The sequence below is a fragment of the Syngnathoides biaculeatus genome, chromosome 3 (assembly GCF_019802595.1).
Source record: "Syngnathoides biaculeatus isolate LvHL_M chromosome 3, ASM1980259v1, whole genome shotgun sequence".
Taxonomy (NCBI): domain Eukaryota; kingdom Metazoa; phylum Chordata; class Actinopteri; order Syngnathiformes; family Syngnathidae; genus Syngnathoides; species Syngnathoides biaculeatus.
In genome coordinates, this window is record NC_084642.1 from 24,122,394 (window position 1) to 24,139,211 (window position 16,818).

At 41.6% G+C, this 16,818-nt stretch overlaps 1 protein-coding gene across 4 annotated transcripts in view; it reads right to left on the reverse strand.

Annotated features, from left to right (window-relative positions):
* Positions 1-16,818, reverse strand: part of nav2a (neuron navigator 2a) — a 171,634-nt gene that overhangs the window by 62,345 nt on the left and 92,471 nt on the right. For all 4 annotated transcript variants that reach the window (XM_061814917.1, XM_061814915.1, XM_061814918.1 and 1 more), the window contains 3 exons: positions 13,618-13,670; positions 2,500-2,572; positions 1,773-1,986 (listed from right to left, as the gene is read on the reverse strand). In XM_061814917.1, coding sequence (XP_061670901.1) covers positions 1,773-1,986; positions 2,500-2,572; positions 13,618-13,670 — 340 coding nt within the window. The remainder of the gene's footprint in view (positions 1-1,772; positions 1,987-2,499; positions 2,573-13,617; positions 13,671-16,818) is intronic.

The following is a 16,818-nucleotide window of genomic DNA, read 5'->3' on the forward strand; positions in this document are numbered from 1 at the left end:
TAAGTAGGAGAGAAAACTGAATGACGTAAATGGGTGACTAATTGTGATACAAGCAATGGAAAAAACAAATACAAAAACAGAGATAAGCAGTGGCAATAATTTCCCAATATTTTTTCCTGGTAATGAATAGAAAGAAAACACATTTTGGACTTTTTAAACCACCCAGAATGTAGGAAACGATACAAAAACCAGTGTAAGCATTTGGCGTATGTATATTATGGCAAAGATTTCTTTAAATTTCAACAATGGGGTTGCTCATAATCGAAACATTTACACCTTTCTTTCCACACTAAGAATAAACAGAACAGAATATCTATGTGTGATGATAGTGATAGTTGATAGTTTATGACACAACCGGATCAAAATATAGGTACCAATTTATCAAAGCCAGAAACTTAAATGTTAATTCATCACCGTGTCATCATCACTCTGAATCTGTCAGGTAGATTCTGATAAGAATTTTATACATTATAATAAAAGTCTAATATCCGAATTGCCTTTCACTTTGATGGATAAAAATTCTTCTGGAAAGGTAATGAGCTTAGATAGATTCATTGAATTTGAATTAACCCTACGACAGCATGGTGCATTTTTTTTGGGTGCTGATGGAAGAACATATTATGGATTAAGAATGAAAAGTCATTATATTTGTTAATTCTGATGAAATTCCGAACCATACCTTCTTTAAATACAAAAATTCTTAACATTCAAAAATGCATGAAATAACTTCCAGAAATTACATTTTGTTCATGAAAACATGGGCGAACAAAAATTATTCTTCCCTGAAATATGTGCACAGTCAAGTACTGTAATTCATTTCAGTAAAATCTTGACAGAAAAAAAAATACGGAGAGCATTGGTCCAATCAAATGCGTTTAAGTTGTAGTTACACGTATGTACCAGAAGATGGAGGAATTGCATGGCATTGGGACTAGTTTGTTCAGGCTGCAGGTGCAATGCAAACTGAAAATGTGGTGGGATGGGCAGCATGCAAAAAAGTTACTTATAAAGTTATTTCAGGTGACCAAACATGCATATTTATTGGAAAATTCAAAAAACAGAATTTGTTTTTCAATGACAAACCCTATGGAAGTCCAATCAAGACAGTCTCTGTTAATTATTGATGCAACATTATACGGAGGGGTGCTTGTGAAACCCCAGACCACAAGCACACACACGCAAACGCACAATTATTCAAGGGTTATCTAAAGGTCTTCCACAGCCCATTTAGCAGGCCCGCCAAATGAGGCATGCCGCTAGACAGACAAGAGTCCAAAAACATAGCCCTTAATCTTTCACTTCTACCAAGTAACACGCATGGATTTTAGATGGTGCTCGTGGTAGTGACTGCTTTTAACCAGAGACAAGGAACAAAAAAGAACATCACTGGAGGACAAAAAGAGAAATCCTGTCCTTAATTAGGGGCAATGAGCATGCTATATTTTTCAGGAACCAGACAGAACAGGAGATGCGGGAGAGGAAAGAGAGGTTGAGCAAGGACACTGAAGAATGCAGTAGAGGCTAACCTAGAGGTCTTTTTCTGACCAAGGGAAAACTTGAGTAGTTTACTCTGAGAGCCAATCCTAGAGGAGGAGAAAAGAGATGCGAAAGAGGATGTGAGGTCAGGTCCACATTTATAAATGACAAGAGGTACGAGCAGGAAGAGAGATGTGTCAAAGGGATGGAACACAAAGACAGAGACTGCACCCATTCACTCACTTTCATTTCCACCAAGACTTTTGAACTGCCCTTAAATGACACTCAAGCCTCACCTGGACTGCATCTCGGCCTGTGCTGCTTTCTGGGCTGTGGGGGCAGGAGTCCCATGCGTAGACTGAACTGGGGCACCGCTCTGCTGGCTCAAGGGTGGGTGTGACCCCCGAGGCTGGGTGTGGTGCCTCTGGGACGACTGCTGTTGCTGCTGCTTAAACCGAGACAGGCTGAAGAAGAGGCCGAGGATGGCCTTTAGATTGCCATTACGAATCTCTGAGGAATATATGACAGAAAATATCCTACATTAAAATATGGAAACGAGCAGAATAAAAATGCCATGAATTTATTCGGAATAAAAGAAAAAATCGTATACTCATTAAACAGTCATTAAATATGACTTCACTTCAACTTTGTGCACTAGTGGTTAGCATGTTTTCCGAGATTTGGGGTTCATATGTCGGCTCGTGTCGGTCTCCTTCTCCCTGTGTGGCTTTTTTCCATGGACTTTTCTTCCTCCCATATTCCAAATAACACTTATGTTTAGGTCAATTCAACACTCTAAATTGTCCATCAGTGTGAATGTGATTCTGGGTTTGTTTTTCAACATGCACATATGAAGATTCCTGGGTGTACCCCTCCTCTCGCCTAATATCAGATGTAATAGGCTCCAGCTACAAGAAGGGATAGATTAGGAGATGACTTCACTTCCAAACTGTTGAATTTAATACACACAATTGATTCTGTTGGTTAAGTGGAAAAAGAAGCACATGTTCATTGCCAGCTTACCTTCTGCAGACAATCCCTGAGTGTTGACACCTTTGGCTGCAAGGAAATTGAGGCAAACATCAATGTTCTCAACCTGCATATGGACACACACACACACACACACACACACACACACACACACACACCACACACACACACACAACACACACACACACACACACACACCTGTAAGAAAATGCAGCCTGTATATTTTCATTTTAATTTGTTCACATAGTTCCTTTTACAGATGTTTACTAACGCCACAAAAAAATGGAGTCTCGCGTGCCTTCAATGTGGGGCATAGCAGAACTCTTGAACACTTCAGTCACAGGCAGCCACCCCCGCAGGCAACCACAATTGCAATCAACAACGTTAACTGCTGTATCAAACCCCAAGAAAAATGAAGTGGTTAAAAAAAATAAAAAATAGCTTGTATAGTGTACATGTGCTCATCGGTCGGTCTAAACTTCAGATTGGTCTCATTTCAAAGTAAAAGCACATATTTCACAATGAACAAGATGGAATAGCAGCATCATAGAAAAACACACGCGGGCATACACACAGGCATGTGCACACCCACACACATGCTGTCAGTGCCCTTTGCACAGTGAAGCATAAAACAAGCAAGTGATCCTGATCCGATCAAAGTTTACCAACTGTAGTTTTCACAAGGCAAACAAGTGCAATAAAAGAACAGCAAAATGATGGAGCTCCAGGCAGTTAATGTGTGGCAAGAGAAAGGCTGGCAAACTGAAAGGAAAAGAAGAAGCAGAATTAACAATGGTTAAATAGCATAACGTACAGTATATTATTGAGTTGTGTCGCATGATGGAGGACTAATCTGTAGTACCTGTACCGAATTACAAATATACAACTCTAACGTTAATATGAAATACAGAAAAATAGTGACAGACTTAATCCACTGACAAAAGTTAATGTGTAATGTGTACTAAGAAAAATATGAACCATCTACCTTGTAGATGATTGCATGAGTGTTGGATCAAGGAAATACAGTTTACAGTTTGTGTACAATAATATTAATTCTTACACCTCCATTCTTACGTCTTACTACTACTACATCATTGATATCATATTATATTTCATATTCATTGACTCCCGCTGGCAGCACGGTCGACGACTCATTAGCATGTCTGGCAGACAGTTCTGAGGTTGCGGGTACAAATCCATGATCTCGGCTTCCTGTGTGGGTTTTGCATGTTGTCTGCGTGCTTGTGTGAGTTTTCTCGGGTACAGTATTCTTGTTTCCTCCTACGTTCCAAAACCATGAACCATGATAGGCTCACTGAAGACTCTAAATTGCCTGTAGGTGTGAATTACAGTGCTATATTCATTACCACATTACTAGTAACCTTTTAACCTACAAACTGTTCTGTCAATTGTCAACTGTCTGTTCTCGTACTAGACGGGCTCCAACTACTGGATGCAAATTCCTTGTGCGTTTTTAACATACTTGGCAAATAAAAGATGATTCAGATTCCGCTTCTGAATTGTGATTTGTTTATATGTGCCCTGCAATTGTTTCATTTCTGATAACAGTGCCCGCTTCCTTTTTAGGAAGAGTGGACAGACTTCTTGTTGTCTTCAATTGTACAATATTTCTTATAGACAGAACAGTCAGCTATCCCCGAAGACTAACATAACGTGTCCATTCCATTCCAAGTGTCCAAGTCCATAATTCTACCTACCACAACAGTCTTCATTACATTTACGGCAATAATAAATTGGACAAAAACACTCATGCCAGCCAAACCGCATCCCCGTCCGATCCGGTGTGGCTTATGACGGAGCTGAGCCGTACTGCTTTAGGGGGGTGTTCATAGACACCGCAGTACGATGAACAACACAGTCAGCCAGGGCGCTTTACTGCGCGCACGCAGCTGAGTGACACATTCTTGACTGGGTTCTTCAGAGCCCGTCCTTGTCTGCAAAGCCCAATGCGCAGCCTTCGCAGAAGCTGTGCCTCAGCCGGTGTTGCTGATTTCGGCGCCGTGTTGGCATATAATGGAGCCGAGGCGTGCTGCTTTTAGAGGGTTGTTCAGAGCCACCGGAGTACGCGATGAACACTATTGAGCCGGGGCGCATTACTGCGCGCACGAAGCTGAGTGAGACATTGTTGGCTGGGTTCTTCAGATTTGCTGCCATCCGCACAGCAGCCCAACGCCGTCCGATGCGCACATCGACATATTTCATACGCTGACCTTTTGTTACGTTATGAGAGACCGATTACGTGGTTCGCCCCAAACTATTTTTTTTTTTTAGTAGCTGAATACACACCTACCTGTTATTTGGAACCCACGAATCTCTCGTCCTCTGCACCCGTGCAATCAATTTTTCACAACGAACTGGGTCTCTTTCAAACTTATGAAGGGTAATTCCAATTCCAGTGTTCAAGCAATGTCCAGTAAAGCAATGAGCCGGCATTTTGGCTAACACAAAGGAACAACGAGCTACCTTCCTGGAGGTAAAACTAATGGAAACAAACGAGTCCACTACGAGGCGTCGCTGTCCTTTATGTCACTTCCTGCTTCTTCTCGAAAACAAATCCCTTGAGAGGATTTTCATGGCGGGAGTTACGAAAAGCTGTATGTCAAAATCATGTTTTGTGGTGAAAAAACACATGGGCCCAAATTGGCTGACGTTTTTTCCTTAATAACATGGTAAAAATCATCCATTTCATGACACTTGACCTTTAAGGTTTCAGTGAGCACTGTATGGGCTAGTGGTGAGCATGTTTAGGTTCCAGCACCAGGGTCAGTTTTTCTGAAATGAACCCATGCTTTACTTCTGTGGATAAAAATATCTCTGCAGCTCCAAATATTAAAGGCCAAAGGGGTACCTGAACATTACAGGCTATAAAAGCTATGATATACCCCTTAAATAGACTTCCCTTAAAAGATTTTATTTTTATGTATTGTTGATCAATCTGAACAGGTATGGCAAATAAACTGTTTGCTATGTTGCTTTTTTGCTATGTTGGTGACCAAACATTTGAATAGAGGCCAACACTGCAGTTACACCCAACCCAGCAGCAGCGTGAGGCCAGAAAGTCAGCAGGCCCTGGAATGGACGTTTTCATCCATCAACTCACCAGACGCTATCTGGGCCAATGATGCTGCATGAAAGTCTGAGAGTAAATGTTAAAAAAAAAATAATCATTTAATCAGCAGGAATTCTCCTTTTACTCAATGTTCGGAAGTTTAAAAATGTATGTAATCTGAGTGACTTGATCAGACATTCTTAACTATTTAGGGATCATTGTACAGTGAAAAAAAAAAATAACTATTTGAACACTCTGCTATATTGCAAGTACTCCCATTTAGAAATCATGGAGGGGTCTGAAATTTTCATCGATTCCAGTCTAACCTCATCTGTCAGCCTATCCATTACCACTGCAAACAGGAAGGGGCTCAGTGCTGATCCCTGATGCAGTCCCACCTCCACCTTAAATTCCTCTGTCACACCTAAGGCACACCTCACCATTGTTCTGCTGCCATCATACATGTCCTGTACTATTTTAACATACTTCTCTGCCACACCAGACTTACGCATGCAGTACCACAGTTCCTCTCTTGGTACTCTGTCATAGGGTTTCTCTAGATCCACAAAGACACAATGTAGCTCCTTCTGACCTTCTCTGTACTTTTCCACGAGCATCCTCAAGGCAAATAATGCATCTGTGGTACTCTTTCTAGGCATGAAACCATACTGTTGCTCGAAGATACTTACTTCTGACCTGAGTCTAGCCTCCACTACTCTTTCCCATAACTTCATTGTGTGGCTCATCAACTTTATTCCTCTATAGTTCCCACAGCTCTGAACATCCCCTTTGTTCTTAAAAATGGGAACTAGAACACTTTTCCTCCATTCTTCAGGCATCTTTTCACCCGCTAGTATTCTGTTGAATAAGTTGGTCAAAAACTCCACAGCCATCTCTCCAAATTGCTTCCATACCTCTACCGGTATGTCATCAGGACCAACTGCCTTTCCATTTTTCATCCTTTGTAGTGCCTTTCTGACTTCCCCCTTAGTAATCATTTCCACTTCCTGGTCCTTCACTCTTGCCTCTTCAACTCTTCCTTCTCTCTCATTTTCTTCATTCATCAACTTCTCAAAGTATTCTTTCCATCTATTTACCACACTACCGGCACCAGTCAACACATTTCCATCTCTATCCTTAATCACCCTTACCTGCTGCACATCCTTCCCATCTCTATCCCTCTGTCTGGCCAACCTGTAGAGATCCTTTTCTCCTTCTTTCATGTCCAACCTGGTGTACATGTCTTCATATGCCTCTTGTTTAGCCTTTGCCACCTCTACCTTTGCCCTACGTCGCATCTCGATGTACTCCTTTCGCCTCTCCTCAGTCCTCTCACTATCCCACTTCTTCTTCGCTAATCTCTTTCCTTGTATGACTCCCTGTATTTTGGGGTTCCACCACCAAGTCTCCTTCTCCCCTTTCCTACCAGATGACACACCAAGTACTCTCCTGCCTGTCTCTCTGATCACCTTGGCTGTCGTCGTCCAGTCTTCCGGGAGCTTCGGTTGTCCATCGAGAGCCTGTCTCACCTCTTTCCGGAAGGCCGCACGACATTCTTCCTTTCTCAGCTTCCACCACATGGTTCTCTGCGCTACCTTTGTCTTCTTAATCTTCCTACCCACCACCAGAATCATCCTACATACTACCATCCTATGCTGTCGAGCTACACTCTCCCCTACCACTACTTTACAGTCAGTAACCTCCTTCAGATTACATCGTCTGCACAAAATATAATCTACCTGCGTGGTTCTACCTCCGCTCTTGTAGGTCACTATATGTTCCTCCCTCTTCTGGAAATAAGTGTTCACTACAGCCATCTCCATCCTTTTTGCAAAGTCCACCACCATCTGCCCTTCAAAGTTCCTTTCCTGGATGCCGTACTTACCCATCACTTCTTCATCGCCCCTGTTTCCTTTACCAATATGTCCATTACAATCTGCACCAATCACAACTCTCTCGCTGTCTGGGATGCTCAGAACTACTTCATCTAGTTCCTTCCAGAATTTCTCTTTCAACTCTAGGTCACATCCTACCTGTGGTGCATAGCCGCTAACCACATTATACATAACACCCTCAATTTCAAATTTTAGTCTCATCACTCGATCTGATACTCTTTTTACCTCCAAGACATTCTTAGCCAGCTCTTCCTTTAAAATAACCCCTACTCCATTTCTCTTCCCATCTACTCCGTGGTAGAATAATTTAAACCCTGCTCCCAAACTTCTAGCCTTACTACCTTTCCACCTGCTCTCTTGGATGCACAGAATATCAACCTTTCTCCTAATCATCATGTCAACCAACTCCTGTGCTTTTCCTGTCATAGTCCCAACATTCAAAGTCCCTACACTCAGTTGTAGGCTCTGTGCATTCCTCTTTTTCTTCTGACGCTGGATCCGGTTTCCTCCTCTTCTTTGTCTTCGATGATGTTCGCAGATGATATTGTGATATGCAGTGAAAGCAGGGACATGCAGAGGAACAATTAGAAAAGATGGAGTCATGCACTGGAGAGGAGAGGAATGAAGATTAGCCGAAGTAAAACAAAATATATGTGCGTGAATGAGAGAGGTGAAAAGTGTTTTTGCCTGCCTCTGTGTTTCATCAAAATCAGACAAATCAACACATTATAGGAGTTTCACCTGTGCGGTTCTGGCTCAGTCCAAAACATCTTTCCACTCTTGAGGGGACTTGAGACATTTTCCTGACACTCATAATGGCTACACTATGCAAGCCATTTAAGAAATTAATTTCTTAGATCAATCAGAATCTGAAATTTTTTCCTACCAAGATGTCGTCCGGCCTGCTCCCACCTGCCCAAACCATGTATGTTATATTAATTGAAGACTTGAAATTCTTGACAAACTGCAGGTTGGGTGGGGGTTCTTCCTCTCCTTGGCTGTGGGGGTGGCACTGGTTCCTTCCAGCCTCCTTCACAACCGGGTGACCGGCTGTTGTCGCGCATTGGTGGGGCTGGGAGACCGCCCTGGGTGTCGGACGTGCCCTGTCAACCGGGTTGCTCTTGGGTGGACTCATGGGCCTAATTACGTCTCTCGATTGATTGGCTGGGCTCCTCAGCCACCGTAGTGAAGCCACAGCAAATAAAGGACACTTCTGTCGGTTATTCATGTGTCCGCAGGCACACATCCTTGGCATTGGGTCTGGGGCCACTTACTTTTTGCAACAAATAACTCATGAATATGCAAATTGCTTGGGTATCCACTCACACTTTCGTCCTATAGACGTATGATTTCCACAGTCACTCCCACCCCACTTCACATGTATAGCTGGGTTAAAGACGCTTGCCCTGCATACTACTTCTCCTGTCCTTGTCCTGTCATATCCTGTCCTTTCTTTCCCCCACAGGGTGTAGCACTACTGCCCCATACAACAGTGATATTTAATGTTTCATTGTTCTACATATATAATAATTTACTTTTCTCATCCTGTTTACAAATAGTGCTTTGTCTTCTTTTCTCATTCCCCTGTTCTGTTCGACTGAGTCTCAATAAATACCCATTCTAATACTAATAAACCACAGCAGATGCTTAAAACTTCACTGAGACGCAGTAAAACTGTTCCGGCACAAAAGAGATATGGATCCTCAATTCTGCTAGAAACAGAACAGAGATTAAAAATAAAAAAGAAGAAAACTTCCCAAGTATGCGAATGTGTCATTATCATTACATGGATGGCTGTGAATCTACACAGACAAAGGTTTGCATGTAGGTGTGAACGATTGTGCATCTATATGTCCTTCAATTGGCTGGGGACCGATTCAGGGTGTACCCTGCCTTTCACGATACAGCTGACATAAGCTCCAGCTCACCTGGAACCCTAACGAGAACAAGTAGCATAGTATATAAAATGAAATGCCCTTTGTAATTTTTACACTCCATATTTTCGATACCTGTAGATCCACCAATATTTTTGCCCTTATGATTTTTCTGTTGTAAAGTTTTTTAACTTTATTTTTAATGATGAACAGACTAATTAAAAGGACAATTTACATCCAAACATACACTGTAGATCCACCAATATTTTTGCCCTTATGATTTTTCTGTTGTAAGATTTTTTTACTTTATTTTTAATGACGAACAGACTAATTAAAAGGACAATTTACATCCAAACATACACTGTAAACCATTGTATAGAATCAAAAAAAGCAGGTGTCTATTTTAATATTGGGTGTTTAGGATAATACACTCTGCATGTTTGTGTGGTTTTAAAAGTTCAATGTCTTCGGGCTAAAAAAATACAAACGGGCTGTGGGTGGCAAAGGAACGAGAGCTGATGGCATTCCGTTTAACAAGGATGTGACAGTTGCAAAAACAGACACTTCATCTTGATTAGGCAGCATGATAACGATTTAGTGGAAGAATGAGGACAGAGTGAAGCTGTTTATTCAATTGATGGGATATAATTCCACGTTTATTCATTTAGAGACAGAGATCAAACTAAGTGTTGGTAATTGGCAGTTGCTTTTAAAGCTTTTGAGACCTCAAGCCCACCAGCAATGACATTAAGTATAGCAATTGAGGCCTTCTGTACAGCTGCCAATGAAACCCTTAAATTGAATGTGTGTGTGTCTGCGTGTGTGTGTGTGTCTGCGTGTGTGCGCATAAACTGTACAGAAAGTGGACAGATGGATGGAGGCAAAAGTTTGTGTTACAAAGGGCAGGTTTGTTAACTATTGAGCTCTCTATGGATTATCAACACTATTGCTAAAATAATTTCTTCGTGAAAACATCACAGTACTTTGTTTCTAACCACTAGTGTTTGGCTGTTTACAACAGGGATTCTTGAACTTTGAGACAGGCTAGAGACTCCATACAGAGTAATCATTTTCCCGAGGACCCCTTCATCACTCTACAAGCAATTAAACATCTTTCTTCTCAGGAAAAAAAATGGACCGAACAAGAAAACTCATAGCTGAAATAATATAAATAACTAAGTTGTTGTTTCCTCCTTTGTTTCAGTGCAAAGCAATACAATCAATCAACTTTTATGAAGCAGCTTCATGATCCATTAGAAAATGCAGAGTATGGTACACAAAGACACAAAAAGAAAGTAGTGTTTGCTCAACTGCTTTGACTCAAAGTTCATTTCAAGATATATCCCATTTGCAACAACAACAGCTTCAACTCTCGTCAGAAGGATTTCAATATTTACAAGTGAGTTTATGGGAATTTTTTGGCCACTCTTCCAGGAGCATATTTGTGAGGTCACACACTGATGTTCCTTTGCCTGGCTCTGTCTATTCGAAATGAACACAAACGTAGGGCTGGATGATTATGACCAAAACTAGCAAATCACAATTATTTTGATCAATATTGTAATCACTATGATTAATCATGATTACTTTTCATCCATCAACCCATTTTCTTAGCCGCTTAACCTCACAAAGGTCGCGGGGAGTGCTGCAGCCCTCCCAGCTGTCAACGGGCAAGAGGTGGGGTATACCCTGAACTGGTTGCCGGCCAATCAATCGCAGGGCACATTGAGACAAACTTCCACACTCCCAATCACACCTAGGGGCAATTTAGGGTGTCCAATAAATATTGCATGTTTTTGGGATGTGGGAGGAAACCAGAGTGCCCGGAGGAAACTCAGGCAGCCACGGGGAGAACATACCAACTCCACACAGGGAGGGCCAAGATTTTAACCCGGGTCCTCTGAAATTTGAGGCCAACACTTTCTAGCTGAACCATTGTGCCACCTGATTATTTTCCTTTTCAGGAAAAAAATCATTTCTATTGCACTACTTTTCAACAGGATTATGCGCAAAACCAAATAATAACATGCTGTAAGCACTCACTTTTAATTGCATGGTCACAAACCGCAAAGTCTGCGATTTCCCTCTCGATTTACTGCTGAGTTGTTTTTTTTTTCAACTGCGGTCAAGATTGCCGAAAAGCTGAACTCATGGCAGCCGCTGCAATGATTGTTAATAGTGTCTTTCCGCGACACACTGCTTCTCTGCCAACATGATGGGAAGGCCAATTTCCAAATAAAAGCTCAATTATTACGTTGTACATGAATGCCATTTCAAGCTTCTATTTTGAAGTTGGTCAGGAAGGGCAGCGCCGACCCTTAATAAAACCTTAACTGTACATTAGCATTTTGGTGGCTGGCTGACTAGATTAGAACCCTAATCACATTTTAAATGTTAAAAAAAATTAAAATAAAAATAAATCACAGATGAGGCACATTTTATCATAGCAGCCAAAATCACAATCCTGATTAAAATTCGATTAATTGTGCAGCTCAACCCAAAGGTGTTCTATTGGGTTGAGGACTCTGTGCAGGACAGTCAAGTTCATTCATACCAAATTCTCTCATACATACGTTTATAAACCTTGCTTTGTGCACCAATACACGGACGTGGAAGGCTATTCAGATTTTCTTACAGTGGAGCTCAGGGGGTAATATTTTGGACATTTCCTACTTTGAGAGAACAATTGGAAGATGGCGCCTTCTTATTTCCAACAATTGTGCATTCGTCCACAAATGAAGTTTCAAAAAGTGACGGAGGAGAGAGTTTGATGAGGATGAATATGACTGGTCTGCACAATCCTAACCTCCACCCTATAGAACACTTCTAGATGGATTAGAGCGGAGACTGAGAGCCATGTCTACTCATCCCAAGTCCTTGTACAACCTCACAAGTGCGCTTCTGGAAATAATAGTCAGAAATTCCGATAAACACACGTCTACACCTTGTGAAAAGCTTTTCCAAAAGAGTTTAAGATGTTATTAATGCGGAGGGTGGACATATGAAAGTTAAACCCAATGGATTAAAAATGGGATGATCAATTCATAACAGAGTCAAAGCAGGTGAGTGAATATTTGCCAATATAGCGTATGTCGGGAAAATCTTCATTTGCTGTCTAATGACCATAATTAGTTTCTACCCGATTCCTTAGCTAGAAACAAGAAGAATTCAAGAAATTTCACCTGGACTGTCCAGTATGGACGTATTTATTTCACAGTCACACTGGATGATTTTTGTCAAAAAGTTAGTGAATCGATTTCTAGCCACTGAAACATCTCCGTTTGTATCGTTCTGAATAAATCAATATTGTCCTTGGATCAAACTGACACCCCACGAATTGTGATATGAATCAAATCAAAACGAAGTGTTCCACCCTTTTGAATCAGTCTTTATCTGGAGAATTCTGTTTGATTTGATTGGCCCCTCGCTTTTAAATCACTTTCCACATGAAAATAGAAGGTTTCATCATGATTGCCAAGTGATGGAGAGAGAATAAATAATAAAAATGTGAAAGGTGCAATAATGCATTGCACAAGGGGAATCATTCTAAGAGTAGCAATTTATGTGATGATGAATGGAATTCATTTTCAGGTGGGCTCTAAGGCTTTTGATGTTCATTGCAGCAACACAGAGGACTGGAATCTGACTGTGACACACAAATGCAGCAACAATGGAATGTGAGCTACAGGACCCAACTATGAGCTAAATATAGATATCTACATGAATGTGTACATGTACATTTCAATGACAAAGAGGGCATTACGGATCAGCTGTGCTTTTGCCCCATTTTCAGTTTTTAACTAAGGAGGCGTGTGAGTGTCTGTTTGTGCTTGTCTCTCTTCAGTAGTCTGGCTGGTGGCCAAAAATAGCCCCCTCAGCTGGCACACTGGCCCAATTTATGACCCTTCACATGCATCGGAGGGCAACACTGTCTCAGGTCTGCTGTATCAGTTCCCTGCTGGGGACGCAAAACTGAAAAACGTTGAAATCTGAGGAGCAGCATCTTAAATGTCATTGTGCACAGACTCTAAAACTGTGGCCACAAGCATTCATGCTTATACTCGATATACTCAAGAGGAGGATGTTCTCTCCAGCAAGTATCATAAAATGAAAAACTAAAGTCAATGATACCTTCTTGTGCCTTTTGTATTAATAATGGCCGGCAGCCTTCAAGACCACAAAGGATAACATTTACCAACCAACCAATCTCAACTACTGTGCCAACCGTCTTCAAAGAGGTGTGTACTTTCACACAAACACTCGCAGGTGAATTTCACAGAATTCTGCCAAAACAAACTAAAGGATTACTTACCATCTGAGAGCGGCTCTTGGGGCAGCCGTTGATGTCATCAATCTTCTCATTGGCTGAGGACAGACAGCAAGAAAGAGGAGGCAGAGACAGAGAAGTAAGGCGTGTTCAGTACTTGTAATTCTCACTTTCATTCCCAGTAAAGATGTCCACGTGTCAACTAGACACTATCTGGCTAAATGAGGAGAGAAGAGGTGCCCCAGCTGATGACTCTGAGCCCTCCTCGCCTCCCTGCCTGCTGGGACTTGAAAGTCTATCTGGTCCCATCAAATGTGAATGCGCCTGCTGAGGACCCGGCAGAGATGGGAGTGCTCCACTGCTGCCATCTCAGCGGGGGCGTGTGATGTCAGGGATTCCTCCTGTCCATTAAAAGGCCCAGCCCACAGCAGCTGAGACAGGGCCATCAGCGAAGCGTTGACAACTGTGACGACAGCGCAGCATGCACAAGGAAGGGGGCCCACCTCCGAAATTATATCCATACCACATATCCTGCGAAAAAGCAGTCCTCTAACAGTCTTACGTGTTAATAGAGCAACTGTCTCTCAGTCTGGTCTGTAATACTGGATGCAAATCAGACTTACAACGGCACTAATATTAGTTAGTCTTTGTTTTTACAGACAGCATAACAGAAACCACTGATGGTGATACAGTATATAAACATTTTAACGTAATGCAGTTCTGACATTCCCATTCACAACATTGCATGTGAATGTGGAGGATGCTAGAGTTATGGTGAGATGTGAGAGACAGAAATGAACTGTGATGTTTAACACATTACAGCATAGCATATACATGTACTGTAGCTATCAACAAACCTGACAAATTTGCAGCGGGATAAAAATATTCATCCCGGTACCACAATTTTTTCTTGTCATTCTTACCTTCTGTTAGAACAATTACAGTAATTGGTTCTAATACTGTACACGTGGTTAATATTTAATGCAAATTTTTGCTTGGCAGAATTGAGTATGAATGCTTGACTACAGTTACTGCATTATTCCTATAATAAACTGCTCCACCCTTATAAGTGCCCCTTATAAAAACTAACAGGGTACATTTATTACCTTGATACATGCGTTGTCAGTGTAATACTGTTTACTTCCATTTTGTTCACAGTAAATCCTGAATGTGAGTATTGCAATATTTCCTGACTGCAACCCCAAAAGCCTAACAATGATGCTACCTGGTCACAAGAGGCACTGAATAACTTGATGATACACACTGAGCCCTTATACTAACTATACCGTATGTTAGCAAAGTGCAAGTCTAAAAAAGAACATGACAGTCGACAGTCATATGCAACACGAGGATGGACGTTTGGCGTACACGACTGAAAGCTAATGATTTGCTTTCCTTTGGCAAAAAAGAGTTAGTCCCACCAGCAATAACTCAGAGGAACTGATGAACATTTAGTGGATATTTGAAAAAAGAAGGTTCTAGTAGCTTAATAGGAACCAAATCCACCTTCAGTATGTACCAACAATACAGTTCCAAAACCAGAAGACAGCTCTATTTTCCCCCAGAAATGTATGGAGTCAAGTTACCAGAGTGGACAAGAACAAAGGCAGGTTGGAACAAGTGAATGGTTGTTTTTAGTCCCTGTTATGTAGAGTTGAGAGCACTCATCAGTATAGCGTTACTTATTGTACACAGTATTTGTACACAGTATTTGAAATCTTGCTTCAAAATACTAGGTTGTGAATTGAATCGTCTTAATTAGGTTTCAACCAATTTAGCGAATGGTCATCTATGATGAGGTTTTATGGTGTAAGCAAAAGGTCTTGTGCATGCAATTTTGATTGCTCATCACAGTTTATTGTTCTAGAATCTCTATGACGGAATTTGATTTGAGAGCTGACAAAGTGATTTTTTCTATGGGACAACAAATTCATGCAAATAATCTACTGAGCAAAATCAATGTCAGAAGGCAGTACAAGGCTTAAAGCATTCAAGCCTCTAAAACAGATGGGGAAACAAAATGTCTGAAACAATGTTTCATTGAAATTGTCTTGACAATGTTTGTGGAGAGGCAGAATTTTGTTGTGATTAAACAAATGTTTGCCTTTGGTTGCATCCATAAGTATTACAAAGTAAAGACCTACATATCTATGAGGAATCTAGTAGATTATCATTCATGTCAAAACATCCATTCATCCATTTTCTGAGCCACTTATCCTCACAAGGGTCTGGAGAGTGCTGGAGCCTATCACAGCAATCTTTGGGCAGGAGTCGGGCTACACCCTGACATGGTTGCCAGCCAATTGCGGGACAAATAGAAACAAACAACCATTCGCACTCACAATCGCACCTACAGGCAATTTAGTCTTCAATTAGCCTATGCAGTTTTTTGGGGACGTTGGAGGAAACCGGAGTGCCCAGAGAAAACCCACGCAAGCACGGGGAGAACATATATACACACCAAACGGGTGGTGGGGTTGGGGGTATGGTTTGTGTGTGTGTGTGTGGGGGGGGGGGGGGATGAACCCCGGTCCTCAGAACTGTGAGGCAGACAGTCTAAACAGTTGCACGACGTGCCGCTTGTCATAAGAAAACCTGCAAACTGCTGTACATTCAAACTGTAATGCTCACATTTCTAAATCAGCCTTACACACACCACTGTACAAAAACTATCATTTTACCGCTTTTTAACAAGAGTAATTAATTGTTAGTCTGAATAATTCAATTTGCAAAAAAACTGATTTAAAAACTGACCTTGGAGCTGCCTATATTCCTCTACATAAATCCTCCATTGTGCTATTTACCCGGGAGGGAACGACTGCATGTAGCTGTAATAGCAACCACAATATATCTTTGGAGTCACTGGGGTTTCCAACAAAGAAGCAGAACAACTTACACAGCCACATCAAAAAGATTTGTCATACAAACAGAGACCCCCACCCCCCACCAACAAGTGACGCAAAAAGCATACCCAATTCTTCCCTGTGCTTGCAAGTCTGTTCTAACTCTTAGTTGAAGAATCACATACAGACTCCAACCAAAGAATAACACTCTTTCATTTCTTTAAGAAGCCGAGCACAATAAATCACATTAAATATCAGATCAGCTGTAACATGCTGAGTCACGGTCAGCTGGTGCCGGCCTACTCCAGCCTGGATGGTGGCGGCAAACAAGATGACAGACGCAACGGATGGACTGACAAGACTGATGGTGACATGGATGGGGTGAAGGTCAAAAGAAGAATGA